Source organism: Tauraco erythrolophus, chromosome 24 (assembly GCF_009769465.1).
Source record: "Tauraco erythrolophus isolate bTauEry1 chromosome 24, bTauEry1.pri, whole genome shotgun sequence".
Lineage (NCBI taxonomy): Eukaryota > Metazoa > Chordata > Aves > Musophagiformes > Musophagidae > Tauraco > Tauraco erythrolophus.
Window position 1 is genome coordinate 5,741,715 of NC_141488.1, and position 14,794 is coordinate 5,756,508.

Consider the following 14,794-nt stretch of genomic DNA (forward strand, 5'->3'; position numbering starts at 1 on the left):
GGTCTTAAAATTGCTAAAACAACACATTTCTAATTCTTCTGGTTCAAAGTAACTTTTCACGTTGAAATGTTAGCTAAGAGTGGCTCTGTTCCTTGACCACTTTTTATACTGAAAATTAAAACAAAACATCAGAATTATAGAAACAGTAGTATAACCTAAAGCAAATGTTTTATTCTCATTTGGGGGGTTTACAAACACTTCTGAGACATCAGTTTCCCACTCCAGTGCAGGATGGCTGTTTTGGGTCTCTGCTGTTTTAGTTCGGGAGCGAGGACAGGGTAGTCTGGTCTCAAAAAATGGTCACAGGGGCCGTGCGTGCTGGGCCGGGGCAGGCGTGGGTGAAGGGTGGGCGGTAGCTGGCATTTGGCTTTTCCAGGAGCTGCTTGCGAGGTGCTGGGGGATCGCAGACGTCACGGGGTTGGCGGGTGCAACGCGGGTGAGCTGGCAGAGATGGCTGGGGCAGATAGGGAGCACCCGACCACGCGGCTGGGCGCCTCTGCACACGGGAGACCGGTGGTAGGGTGGCTTGGCTGGCCCGAGCGGCGATGGGCTGTTATCGCCGCCACGGTCTTTGCAAAAGGCTTTGGGAAAGCCACGTGTTGCCAGATCTCAGCGCTGATTATTTTTTTCAAAATAAAAGGCATTATTTTTGTACTGCGAACCTCCACTTCAGCTCCTTCCCTCCTCCCCTCTCTGTCTCTCTCCCACATGCACACGTTTTTGCTGCCTTGGGGGATTTTAGCAGCGCAAGGCTCTGAAAAACAGACTCCTACCTCCTTCCCGCAAGCTCAGGGAGAGCGAGATGCTCTCTAGATGCCGCGCTGCGGGTCAAAGTTTCCGACATTATGGAACAAGACAAGAAAACGGCAATTCATCATAGTGTCATAAAACCTAAAGTTGGGCTTTGGTCGGTTTGTTTTACAGGGAAGGTTCCAAATGCCCTGGCACTGCCATGAGCAGGCACTTGAAGACGCTCCAAGGCTGTGGGAGCATGGCAGGGGGCCGAGCTCCCGGCGGGACCACCGCGGCACGGTGCTGGGATGCCAAACCAGTCCTGACGCCTCCGAGCGCGGTGCCACCGCTGCCCTCCCGGCCTTTGGCCGTGGCCACTGATTAATCCCAGGCGAGGGCCCTTTGAGCGGCGTCCTCAAACAGCTCCGCGCTTCGAATAAGCTGGTTTCCATCTGAATCATAAGTCTCCAAAAGTGCCTGCGCCGCGCAGAGCCGGGCAGACATGTGTGTGCGTGTGGGGCTGGATGTTGATTTTTCCCTGAAACAACTCAAGGCTTTATCAGTCCCATCTCTTTCCCACGGTTTTCTGTTGCCAGTGAGGTCACTGGTCCCTTTAAACTGGGGCTGAGGCCAATGTGCGGCGGGTGGAAGGGGGGCCGTGGGGAGAAGGGGGGCCGTGGGCGGGGGGGGGGGGGGGACATGAGACGGTTCACACAGACTGTTCCTTTTACAGGAAGACTTGGGATTTCGACCAGCGAGCGGGAGGAGGCGAAGGGGGGGGTGGTGCGGGGAGGCCGGGGTGGGGGGGGCCTGGGAACCTGGGAGCGCCGGCGCGGCCGCGTAATCCGTCACTCCCGGGAGATGTCTCATTAACCCATTAACCGGGGAGGCTGGGGACGTGCTGGGAGGAGAGCGAGGGAGAAGCCGGGGGTGTGAAAGGCAGAGCGCGGGCAGGGGAGGAGCCGTGCGAGGCAGGCCCGCACCGGGGGCAGCTCCTCCGCGCAGCCGGGGCACGGACAGCACTTCCCCGAGGACGCCGGGGAAGGACGGCGGTGGCCTCTCGGGGACACGCGTGGGGCGACCTCGCCGAGCCCACCGGCCTCTTCCCCAGCGCCCCGCGGGGACGCGGCCGCCCGGTGCCGCCTGCGAGGATGAAGCGGCTGTGCGAGGAGAGCTCGTCCGACACGGAGTCGGACGGCACCATCGACGTGGGCCGGGAGGAGGAGTACAGGTGAGGACACGCTCCCGGGGGCGGCTCCGTCCCACGGACAAAACCAGATTTTGGGGTCCGTGCTGCGGGGCAGCTCCGCATGCTGCGGGGAGCCCGGGCTTGGAGCGGGATCCCCGGCACCGGGCACGGCGCTTGCAGCAGCTCCCTGGGAGCTTCTCGGGGCGGCAGAGTTCGGGGCATGGCACGGGAGAGCACCGGGCTCCGCCGCGGGCTCACCGGGAGTCGCCTGGCATCTCGCTTAACCCCTTCGGGCTGGTGCTGCCGTGGGCAAAGATGGGCGGGGGGGTGACTCCGGTGTGCAAGTGCGGGCTGATGCTGGCGTTAGGACTGACCCAGCAGGGAAACGCGAGTCGTGAGGCGAGGATTAAAGCCGTGCGAGGCGCCGATCGCATTCAGGAAAACGCCTCGTTAAAGCCAGCGATTGCCTTCTCCTGCCCGGTGGGGAGAAGGGCAGCTCTGATCTTCGTTAGCAGGAGCCCCATTGCTCGCAGGTCTCTGCACCCCGAGATGGGGCAGTCCCGTCCCCCCCAGCAAAGGCACCCGTCAGCTGCCTGGGTGCCGCTGCGGTTCCAGCGACCCCAGGGCTCCCAGGGAACGTGGAAGAAACGAGGAGGTTTTGCATGAGAAACGCTTCTGCTCTGCTGCTGCATTTGTAATGCACCAGCTGGGCTTTGATCTTTCTTAAAGAGGGAGCCCGTGCAGTGGCCACCAAGGGTCCCGCGCTTTAAGCGTGCACTTTCAGTGTGGCATTTCGCAGCCTCCGTCCCATCACTACTGAGCTGCGGTTTCGGCTCCAGGAATTCGCTTTCCTCTTTCCTAGTGAGGACAGGACCTCTGTGTGGTTGTCCAGTAATGTCTTTGGGCTTCACCACGCTCCTGCAGGCTGCAGCTCTGCTGGCAAACGGCATCCCCAGCCGCTCACTCGCAGCCCGGGTTCCCATGGCATGTCAGTCGTCTGCCGGCATGCCCAGGCTCTGAGCGTGCAGACAGTGCTAGGGACGAAAGAAGGGCTCTATTATTTGTTTTTGTCCAAAAATCAACTGCTTTTCAGCTCTTGTTTCAGTAGTCAAGAGTCCCCCTCCCTCCATGTCCAGCGAGGCCCCAGATGAATTAATTCCATTTTGCTGCTTGGTATCCCGAGCGGAGAAGTCGCCCTGCCCGATGCCAAGCTCGGGTTCTTATGGGACTAAATTCATGAGTCTGCTTTACACTGATATGGTCACAGCAGAATCAGGCATGTCTGACACGTAACGTCCTGCACAACTTCACCAACCCCTTATGCAGTTTCCAAGTGCATCAATATCCAACCTGCCTTCCTGCTGCACATGAAATATCTTTACATCAGTGCAGCACACCGAGTCTACACGGTACCCCATATGTACCGTACCCCAACGGATGAAATAGAGGAATTGTCATAGTGTTTTATCTCAGTGAACAGTAACGATGAATTTTTGGTCTCTCTCTGGTGCTGCTGATACGTTTGTCTTCTCAAGCCAGTTGTAGAACTGGGCAGTGCTGCGATCTGGTGGTGTTTGTATATGTTTATATTGTTCATGTCATGCAAACGCCTGGCCAAAAGAGCTGTTCCTGCCCTGACGAGTTTACACCCCAAGTAACACGGGACGCTGGCAGATTGGGCACAATGAAACAGTTCCAGGTGGGCAGTGAGGTGGAGGGATTAGGGCAGCGGAGGCAGCCGGGCTGTCTGGCCAGGGTTCCCAGCCCATTACATGTCGGTTGTGTGGTTTGGGCAAACCAGTTCCCCTGTGGAGCTGGGATGAGTCACTCCGGGTGTGAGGCTTGGTTCAGTGCGTGCAGCAAGTTTAGATTCCGGGGTCACTGCAGAAGTGCAAGATACTGCTTGTTTTTTTTAATTTTTGTTTTGTTTTTCTTTTTTTGTTTTGAATAAACAGCCAAAGTTATGCTGTAAATTATATAAAATCGAGCACAGAGCAATGCAGAAATTTTAATCATCAGAGAACACAGTTATGACATCTTTTATGTGGCTCAAATCTGCCAAACATATTTTTTAAATATATTTTGCAGTAAGCCAGGTCTTTACGTCCACATCTGGAAGTGTAGCTCACAAAGAGCTCTGCAAAGAGAGTTTCCAAATTCCCTGTTACAGACTCCTCGAGTGCGCACTCCGCATTCCTGCGCTGCCAGGTGAATTCAGTACCTACCCCCTGCACGTATAACACCCCAGCATCCGTGCGGAGCCCGTTTTCACACCATACGTGCTCGTCATACGTGCGTTTATGTATATTGGCAACGCATGTTGGTACTTGCGAAGCCAGCCAGCACCTATGCCCAGGGAAAGCCCACCCAGCAGACATTCAAATAGGGTACCTGTATGGAGATGAGTGGAGCAGTCAGTAGAAAAACGTGTTATTTCGTCTGATTGTGTAAAACCACTTCTGAAAGCACCTCGCTTGGGCCTAAGAAAATGTATTTTTAATGGGTTGAGTTTGGTCTAGTTTTTGGCTTGCTGTGCAGACAGCTCTGTCTCTGCAGAAACATCTTTAATAGACTGCTATTAAAATGCTTCGTCAAACTGAAAAATAGTTTGATTTGATGGGGTGAACCCAAATGCCCCTTTCCAGATTTGTATGTCTCACACAGTCTCCAAGTCCCTCCGGAGCGCTGTGCTGGCCAGGGTTGCAGACTGCCGTCTCGCCTGCGTGTTAACATCCCTGCACCGAGTTTTGTAAGGTGCAGAAACAGCCCTGAGCCCATCCCGCTTTCCAGAGGGAAAACCCCTGCTCGGGGCAGGTGGAGAGTGTCCCAGCCAGGCTCTCCCTGGCAGAGGGGGTTTGCTCCAAGGAGTTTCCCACACCCAGTTATCCATCCTTATGGAGATTTCACCTCCATGGGGACCTAAGGCTTGGACTTTGCCTCCCTGTGCATGTCTAGTGCTGACTTTTGGTGCCTTTAGCCTCACCCATGCCCACCAGGCACAGGATGGTTTGTGGGGCCCTTCTGCTTAGCCTGTCCCCTCGTGTCCCTCGAGCAGAGCTGGTCCCCGAGGCTGTCGGCCAGCAGGCAGGGTCCCTGCTCCATCACCTCCTGCCCAGTGTTCCCCCTGCCCAGATCCTGGCCCCTCTCCGTCTGGTTCAGGGGTGTCCATGCATTCAGAATATGGTGGCCCACCCCAAAAATTGCGGTTTGTGAAGCGAATCTGCAGGAAGCCCTCAGAAACCACATCAACACTGCTGTTAACCTCACCCTGAGGAGCGACCAGCCCTTTGCTGCCGCCCTGGGTGGGAGCTCAGACACATGCTCACGCTATCGCAGCGCCGAGATGCAAAGCCCTGCAGACGGGGCAGGCTCAGACATGAGAGCCGGGAGGTTCGCACATGGAAAAAGAAAAAGCCACGACTCCAGAGCTCGGATCGCTGCTTTTCCAGCCCGGTGGAGATGTCAGCATGGGTTGAGATTGAAGGAGACGCGTGTCTGGTAGTGGATGGACAGTTTGGTGCAGAAATCTGTCCCAGGGTGGTGGGAAACTCTCGGATGGGAGAGAGTGGGATTCGAGTCTCTGCTTGGCTTCCCGTCCCCGATTCCTGAGCTCTGTGTTGTGGGTAAAAATGAGATGGGAACCACAGAAGACATTATTCAGGGAGGGAAACTGCAGATGGCAAAAGTGTGTAAAGCATATGTGCAACAGAGGTTTCTCTCCAGCTAGCGCAAGAAACGATTCCCTCTTCTTCCTTTCCAGCCATGTTTCCAGGTCCGTGTCTCCCACTACGACATCTCAGATACAAGCCAGGAAGAAGAGGAGGGGGGTGAGTCTCACTTACATTGACCAGGGTGGCTGTGCTGTGTCTCCCTGGGGGGGTCAGGCTGGTCCCGGCTGCATGCCAGGGCTCCCCGTGACACCCCTGTGTGCAGTGAGGTGCCGTTGGCACGTCCTGACTGTGGGGACACAGTCCAAAGTTGACCTTACACCATTCCCTTCTCTATCTCCTGCAGAACTCTCCCCACAGCCAATTGGAGATTTTTTTTTGCAAAGGTTTGGCCTCAAATCTGGCAAAAAGGGGTAGGGATAGGGGTGGAGGAGAGCAACTTTACCTGGGGTTATCGCACCGGTCAGTTAATGTTTCTTTGCTCAGCTTTTGCACTCAAAATATTTCCTTACTTGGCCCTCTCTCAACCCGCCATAGCTGTTAATGAGGGCTTTAAACCCATGAGCTCTGTGGCCATAAATGACCATGGTTTCTTCTCTCCACTTGGAAATCTCCCGCAGATCATCGAGAAGCGTCGCCGTGACCGTATCAACAGCAGCCTCTCCGAGCTGCGGCGCCTGGTGCCCACCGCCTTCGAGAAGCAGGTGTGTGTGTCCGTGATTTCCATCCGTCCTCCCGTGCGAGGTGCGTTCCAGCAGTGTAAGGGTAGAGCCCTCAGAATGAGAAAGTCTGGAGCAATGCTGTGTCTTTCTTCATTGCTTCAGGGAGTAAGTAGGTGGTGAAACTGGGTGGTAAAACAATATTAAAAAATATTCAGGAGCCCTAGGGAGGATAAACTTAATCCAGAAAGCGTTTTGCAGATATGAAGATGCACAGAAATGGGGATTTTCAATTTGCGGTGGGGGATCTCGGGAAGGGACTCTGTTTTCCACTCACTTGATGTAAAAACCAGAGCCAGTGCCCACATCTGGGCATCTGAGTGCTCCTGGGCTTCGGGAAGGTTTCTGGGAGGAGGTCACTGGGTGAAACCCAGCTCCTGAATGCCACAAAACCCTAGATCATAAAATGATGAATTGTTCTATTTTCCTGCTCCCAACACACAGGGGTCTTCCAAGCTGGAGAAGGCAGAAATTCTACAAATGACAGTAGATCACTTAAAAATGCTTCACGCCACTGGAGGAACAGGTAAGAACTGCTCTTATAAGCATACGGGTGAGGCAAAGGTGAAAACCTGAAAGGAAAATTCCCTGTCAGCCTCAGCAGCAAGCAATATCTGACACCAGCCAGCACCAAACCGAATGCTGCCCTGCCTGCTTCCCAAGGGAAATATTTGTCGAGGGGGGGGCAGATGGACGTTTCCTGCCCTGCTGTTTTTCTTATGTCTAACATATGGGTCAACATCCCATGCATACATTTGAAAGCCTGGGGTGTGTGGGACAGCAGGGACGGCACCGCTGTCACTGTCACACACCTGGCTAAAAGCTGTCTGGCCGCAAACACGCTTAGTTCTGCTCAGAAATGGTGCCTTCTTCCAGAAAAATGATATTAAACTCTTTGCCTCCTCCCTGGGATGTGTTTCCTGCAGAGGCTGAATTCTCCATGGGGACTCTGCAAATAAACAAGGCTTTTTTTTTCCTTTCTGTTCTTTTTTTTTTTTTTTTTTGTCTCTTGGTTGTTATAAGAAGAGAGAGGGAGCCCTGTGCGAAATTCAACAAAGGTCTTATTTGTACTGAGACCTCAGTACAGACCCTCTGTCCTGTTCCAGTTAACAGGATGGAGATCACAGCTCCAGTAAAGAAGCCTCTGGCTTGCTTACCACCTATTTTTGGCTTGCTGGGGACATTGCTGGCATCCAGGTTTTGGTTCAGAGCTGTAACTTGGTCTGGAACATTTGTTTAGATATTCAGTTTGACTGCACTGCAACAAAGGGCTGTATTGTCAGGAGAGACCCCGTCAAGCAAAGTGGTCCAGCGCTTCGCTGTGCTGTGACATTCTTTGCTTTATTGCTTATCGTCTCATGAAGCTGCAAGTAAGGAGCAGCAGCCTAAAAATCAGCCGTTGGTTGCATTTTACCTTGTTGATTTTTGTGGCTTTGAGCTTTCTCAGCCCAGCGGCATCAGTTCTGCCACTGTCCTGTGTCCTTCAGCCAGGCATCTGTTTAAATGCAGTACAAAGGTGGGGACCCAGGCAGAGGAAAATGATGCTAAGCTGTGCAGCGAGGAGACACACACAGCGTCCCCCTGTTCAGCAAGACCGGGGATGGTCCCTTTGCACAGAGGGACCCGGTGCCCACCCAGCCCACAGTCATGTCTCCAGCAGCGATAACTGATAGAGTCCCATAGGAAAAAAATTCTTCCTTCCTGAGCACAGTTAATGAAACCTCTTACTCATCTCACATGCTGGAGTAAGAGGCTTCATGACCCTGGCAGCTTTATCCCGATGAGATAACCGCAGATGCTATTCTCATGCACGCAAACGTCCAGTCTCTTCGGACACCCACTTGGCTATCTGCTTCAGGAATATCACACGGCAGCAAAGTGCCTCAAGTGAAATACACAGTGCAGTAGAGAGGGTAGTGAAATCAAAGAACATTCCTGAGCTCTGCATGGACTTAGCGTCACCCGTGTCCTCTCCCTACAGGCTTCTTAGATGCTCGAGCTCTGGCCGTGGATTACAGGAGTATCGGCTTCCGCGAATGTCTCACCGAAGTCGTCAGGTACTTGGGCATCCTCGAGGGCCAAAACGCCACTGACCCCATCCGGCTGCGACTCCTCTCCCACCTGAATAATTATGTGGCTGAAATGGAGCCTTCGCCGGTGGCCACTTCCCTCCTGCCCATCCAGACGTGGCCGTGGTCCTTCCTCCACAGCACTGCTGGCCCCGTGCAGATCCCCAGGAGGGAGGCAGCTCCCGCTCCGGTTGTTTTGACTGCATCTTCCCTGGCTTACCCAAGCCCCGCTGTGAGGCCGGCCCCACTGCGCCGTGTCCCCAGCGACATGCTGCCGTCCCGCCGAAGCTTCCTGGCCAGCAGGATGGCCTCTTCCAGCCGGAGGGCCCGAGGCGTGGGCTCGTCCGCAGCCGTAGCAGCCGTGCCCAGGATGCCGTCGCCAGCGGCCGTGTTGAGAGAGGGCTCGTCCAAGAGCAGCCAGATCGCGACGTTCCTCTTCTCTCCGGCCAGTGTCCCCGTTCCACCGGCTTACACAGCACCCCCTGCCTTGGGCGCTGCTGTGCAGGGACCTGGGATCAGGGTTGGGACATCCAGGATCTGCCGTTCCTGGGCGACTGAAATCGGGGCTTTCTGACCTGACCCGACCCTCCCCTTCGGAGACAGCAATTCTTCAGCACTCATTGCCCACTGGCCTAAGAACAAACCCGGCTGAAAAGGCGTCTTTCCTGCTTTGCAGAAGCCAAGGATCCATAAAGAAAATTCTCTTTACTCTTCCCTCCCTCCTCACACCGCCTTCCTTGCCTCCCCGTCACACGTCCTCTCCCTCGTGATGCCTGCAAACGTAAATCACATCCAATTCGATTCACTTGTCTGCACGTGGCTGTACTCCAGACCCTTCCAGCTACGAGGGAGGGGGCACACGCAGATCCCAACCCCGTCCCCCCTCCAGCAAACTCCTCCGCGGAGCCCAGCATTGCTTTCCTTTGGAAAACAGCCAGCCTTGAAATACTGTCTTCTTTCCTTGGGGACTCAGAGCTGCCAGACAGAGACTTCCTCATGCTGATTCCCTGCGATGTGTCCCCCAGCTGCAGCACCGAATTTTGGTGTGGTGGGACAGACACAGCTCACCCCCCTCCCCAGCACTGCTGGCACCCCGCAAGGCAGGACGGAGCCCCCCCAGCTCCCTTAGTGAACTGGCTGCCTGCTAATCCCCGTGCTTTCCTCGCCGCATTACCAGCTTTTCCCACTTATGTGCCCTTAAGGTGGAGTGAGGCAACAGCTTAACAGAGCTCGTTCCCACAGCCGAGCTGCAACACTGGCACGTCCGCAGGGCCCGTGCTGGGTCCCTGCCCCGAGCGTGCCAGCGCAGCCGGCCGGGCTGCCCGGGCAGAGGGAGGCTTCTGCAGCCCTTGCTCCGTACCGAGGTGTGAAGAGGTGAGATGGAGGATTTCAAAGGGGCGTCTGCCATGGAGGGGAAGGCTGTGACAGCCAAAGTGAGAAGAAAAGGCCTTTCCCTCTGCCAGGCTCCCCACTGGAGCCATCTCTCCTCCGTCCCCTGCTGAACAGCCGTGACTGCAAAGGGGGGTGTTGGGTCAGACCAGCCTGCACTTGAAGTGCCTCCCTCGTCCTTTCTTAGCCCCGCATCCCTCACCCTCTCCTCTCACAATGTCTCCATTTTCTTTCTTCAGCACCCTGTTTTGGTCTCACATTGCTCATCCTTCTCCCTGGGCCGGGACCAAAACCCACTGAGGTTTCACTGCAGACCTCGGCAAGCTCTGGGTCTGCACTTGTCCTGGTTCCCGAGAGCTTTTTCTGCCTTGGCCTGCGTGCCGCTAGATAACTGACGCAGCAGATACGCCTCTGCTCCTCCAGCTGTCCTCCCCTTCTCTCTTCTTTGGGCAGAAAAGAACAGAAACCTGAAGCTTTCGAGCCACCCTGCTCCTGTGCCACGTCCCTAACCCCCGTGGTGGCCAGGGCAGGGTCTCCCAGTGCTCCCCCTCGTCTGAACAGCCCCCGCTCCCTGCATCTGTGCCTTGACTTGCTGGGATACACGTGCAGAATAGCCTGGACCCAGTTGCATGCCCACCCCAAGGAGTTTTGTCCACCTCTACAGCACTGTGACATGAAAAGAGAGAAAAGCAGGGAAAGGTCAGTGCAAAGAAAGGTGAAAAAGAGGGAGAAGATCTCTCTTGAATGGGAGAGGCTCTCCCCACGCCTCAGGTCAAACGCGCAGTCGGTTAGACTGTGTGGATGAGCTGGTGTTTGCGTTTCTACAGATTGTATCTGCCATGTGCATGTCAATGTATGTATCTGCTATTGTTTTGAAAGTGAGTCCCTCCCAGTTGTTTTGATGAAAGTGGTCGCACTTAACGCACAGAAATGCCTCCGCTACTTCTCCTCACCCTTGTCCCGAAGTGCCAGAATCAGCCAGGAACAACATATTCCCTTTTAATAAAGTCAGAGGAGGTCCCCGCGGACCCTGGTTGTTCCCGTGGCTGGCTGGCGCGCTAGAGCTCACAGCAAGTAGCCTGGCCTCACTTTACACCGTGCAGAGCTGTTAGATGCACGAGCTGTGACATCCAGCAAAGGTGTCAAATAAAGTCTTTCAAAACCACGTCTTGGTTGTGAAATGCAGCGTTGATGTGAGTCTGTTCCGCTAATCCAGCCTGCCTGGATAACTGCTAGCTTTGCAGCAGGTGAGGTTCTGTTCCTGAAAAGCTGAAAAAAAGGTAAGATGTAGTTGGTAAGGTGACATCCCTGCTGGTCGTCTTATAGCTGCTGCTCTTGGTAACTGGCCCCATGACTCTTGGTAACTGGTCCCGTGACTTTTTACTTTGCAAACCACTACGTGAGGTAAAATCAGCCGGCTAGTCAGCACCGCTTGCCCTGAGATTGGCAACAATCTGTGGCTTGAAAACAAATCATTTCATTCAGCTAGCAGCATCCACAAAAATACCAGGGAACAAATCGGGGCCAGCAGAGCCTTGCAGCCAGACACCAAGGGCTCGCCTCGGTCTCCTGACCTTTTGCAAGCAGGACCAGGATAACCCCTGCTGCTGCTTGCTGTCGGGAAACGCTTTGGACTGAACAAAAGAGCCACAGCTGAGAGCCTGTCTCTGTTCTGGGGAAAGGACCAGTAAACGATCCTGCTCATGAGAGATGCTGGGAGAATTTTCTGGGGAATGGTGGGAACTCGACTTCCTTTCCCATAACTCCTTTTCACTCCAAAATGCCTTTCAAAACCGCCCATAAATCCCTGCCTTAAAGTGCTGTGTTGGGAATTGCTGGAAGGGAGCAACTGCAGCTGTGATGGAATAACGCGGCATCCGTCTGGAAGCAGAGAGAAGCTTCAAGAGCAATAATGGGGCTATTGACGACGGGTCATCCCACTGGTGCCAGGGCTGCCCCGACCTTGCTGGAGGCGGCGGTGGGAGCTCAGTGCTCTGGTGTGGCCTCTGTCAGAGAGAGGAACCAAATTACCCTCCGTGGGAGGCAGGCATACAAACCAGCCCCGCGGGCCACAGTGGTAAAACAAAACAGAGACAGTGGAAAAAAACACTTCCTGATCTCTGCGGATCAAACGGGAGCTGGAGCGGGTGGGAGGGCATCGGTTCAGGCCCGTGGGGTTTTCTCCCCACAGCAACGTGGTGATTAGAGCAGTAGCCCGGGACTGGAGCTTCGTTTTTTTTCCCAGGGTTTTCCTAAGCCTAAACGTCTCCTCTAACTCAACCTGGCAACTTTTGATCTACCCTGTAGGGGAAATCCCCGAACTCTCCGCGCGCTCTCTTCATCCTCCTTCTTCGGGCAAGAAAACATAATGGAGAGGCCTATGGGAAGGCGTGGGCTGTGTTGGGCGCAGTCCGGCTGGGATTGCTCGGTGGCACACAGCACCCTGCCCCGCTCCAGCTCTGACACCGGTGACACTGGAACGGAACAGGGTCCTGATGAACGAGCCTTCGCCTGCTACTTGGAGGGGACAAGGTGGGAGGTTTGCTATGCAGCAGGTGCTCTAGCAGCGAGCGAGTCCTGCTCTCCCAAATTCCCTTGCTGGAAAAACGTTGCTTCTCAGAGTTGGGCTGATGCCTGCCCTGGGTGAGCCGCTCGCCCCACTGTGCTGCGGGGTTTTTCTGTGTGCAGTGCAATCCCGGCCTGCCCTCTGCTGGTAAAATCTCAAAGCTGAGGAGGAGAAATCCTAAACCAAGTTTTTTTGATTAAAAACTTGCCATCCGTGTTGAAGAATGGATGGTCTTTTATGATGACCCACCAGCGACTGAGTTACCACGCAGACACACGACAGCAGAGCGGCTTGGGAGGCCTCTAGGTGATGGGTCTCACACCAGTGTCATCGATGGGGATGGACTGGTGAGACAAAGACATTAAAAGTCGTAACCTTTGCTCCAGGCACTGCTGGACGTCTTGAGAGGGCGAACTGGGAGAATCTTGGGCTTTGCTGGTCACCGCAGGCAGCTGCACTCGTGCTTCCAGGGCAGTGACAGCAGTGGGGTTCTTGGGACAGTTTTGGTACCCTCAGCCCATCGGTTCGTGTTGGGAGTGATGAGGACTGAGGAGGACACATGACTGTAGCTGTCTGCATGGTGTCCCCTGGGAGGGGATGCAGATGTCAAAAAATATGTTTCAAATAAAAGCCATTCTCAGCGCAGCCACAGCAGCTGCTTGCAGCCAAAGGGCGTTTTTTTATGTGGAAATATGTTCTTCGAGCTCTGCTGCGTTTTGACTTTAGCTGTCAGAGCGAGAGCCGCCCCGAACTCCTTCCACAGCAGGACACTCATCTCAGCCCATGGTCTCCTGGCTGAGGAGATGCTGGCTGCGGAGGACCGAACAGCGGCAGGTGCCACGTGTATTCCCACCAGCACGCACCAGTGCTGCCTCCCAGCACCGCCAGCTGTTGGGAGGAAGATGATGAGCTCAGGAGGAATATAATTTGTGTCTTTAGAGAATAACCTGGACTGAAAATATTGCGAAATATTACAATTTACTTTGCTGTTGTTACCTTTTATTCTGCTACTCTCCATTATTCCACTGTAATGAAGTATCACATCGCATTTTTATGATAAAATTATCCCACTTTTAAAGCAAATGAAAGACAACGTAATGTAGAATTGAAAAGTCACAGCAGACCAGCCCCTGGAGACTTAGTCCCCTTTAACAGGACATCCACGGTGCCCGAAGGTCACTGATGAATCACTGAATCCCGTGTTGCTGTGTCCTCACGCTCTGCTGAAGATGCTGGGAATAGATAATTACGTGTCTCCCCGGAGCTGAATCCCGTGAGTGTGAAGCTGTGGGATGGCGGAGGGGGGTGAATCTCTCTTTTGTTCCAGCAGCTCTCTTCTGCATTTGGAGTTGGTCAGCCCTCACCCTGGGAAGAAGGACTGACAGCTCGCTTCCACAGGGAGATGTTGAGGACCCTTGGTCCCGCTCCAGGGCAGCCCATGGCGTGAGCTGGCACAGCACCAGGGCTGCTGCAGGAACTCACACTTATCCGAGGAAAAACTATGTTCTGAAGGGGAGGAGGCAGAGTGCTGTGGGAATGGCTCCGGCTCCGGCGGCTCCTCATCTCACCGCCAGCGACACCTCCGAAACCATAGCTTGGAGCAGCGGGAAAAATGATCCCAAAGGAATTCTTTGCTCTCCCAGCGCGTTCCTCTGCTCGTTCTGCTCCTTGCCCTGTTTCTAGCCTGTGGCCCTGCTTGCTCCAGGATGCTCCTCTGGGCCTGAGGATGGGGATGGGATGGGATGAGATGGGAAACAACCCCCAAAACACCCTTCTAGGGGGGTGTTGCTGTGGGTGTGTGTCCCTGCCAGCTGTCCACAGAGGGTTGTTTCACCCTAAATCTCTCCCGTCCTTGTGTGAAGACAAGACTTTGGCGTTGCTCGAGCCACCACGGGATCGGTACACGGCCTGAGCTGTTAGACCGCGCGGCCCTTCTCCAGACGCCGCACAGACACCATTTGGCGCGGTGACCACGCGGATCAGTAGGGCGAGGAAGTTGTTGTGCTTATTTAACGGGTGGGTTGCTGGCTTGGAGGAGGGGGACACCCCTGAGAAGCGAGGGGCGGGTGTTGTTGGGCAGCCTGAGGAACACCAGGTCCTGCTGAGGCATGGCTGGGGTGTGAGGGGAGAGCCCGGCACCGCCGCGCCAGCCCCTCCTGGTGCCCCCTCATCCTGAGGGGCCAGGATAACCCCAGGGATGTGGGATTCCTGCTGTTGGGAGCAGTTTGGAAAGAAACGGAGGCCCAGCTTGTCCTGGGGCATGTGAGGAGTCTGGAGCCAGGCTGACGGCTGGGCAATCCTGACGGGCCGTGAGCCGCCATGTCCCCGATGAAGGTCGCCAAGCGGCGACCCCGAAATGGCGAGCGTGGGCCGCGCGCCTCCGCTGGGCCCCGCCCCGCGGTCCTCCCCCCCGCTGGGGTCGCTGCAGCGGGCGGCGGCGGCGCGTCGGGGCGGAGATGTGG

General features: G+C 55.2%; 1 protein-coding gene across 1 annotated transcript; it reads left to right on the forward strand.

Moving 5' to 3' along the window:
- The first annotated feature begins 1,883 nt into the window (after positions 1-1,883).
- HEYL (hes related family bHLH transcription factor with YRPW motif like) lies at positions 1,884-8,951 on the forward strand. The gene is made up of 5 exons (XM_086626235.1): positions 1,884-1,963; positions 5,682-5,748; positions 6,210-6,293; positions 6,753-6,834; positions 8,290-8,951. The coding sequence occupies exons 1-5, from the start codon at positions 1,884-1,886 to the stop codon at positions 8,949-8,951; spliced, it is 975 nt and encodes a 324-aa protein (XP_086482361.1).
- Positions 8,952-14,794: the final 5,843 nt, after the last annotated feature.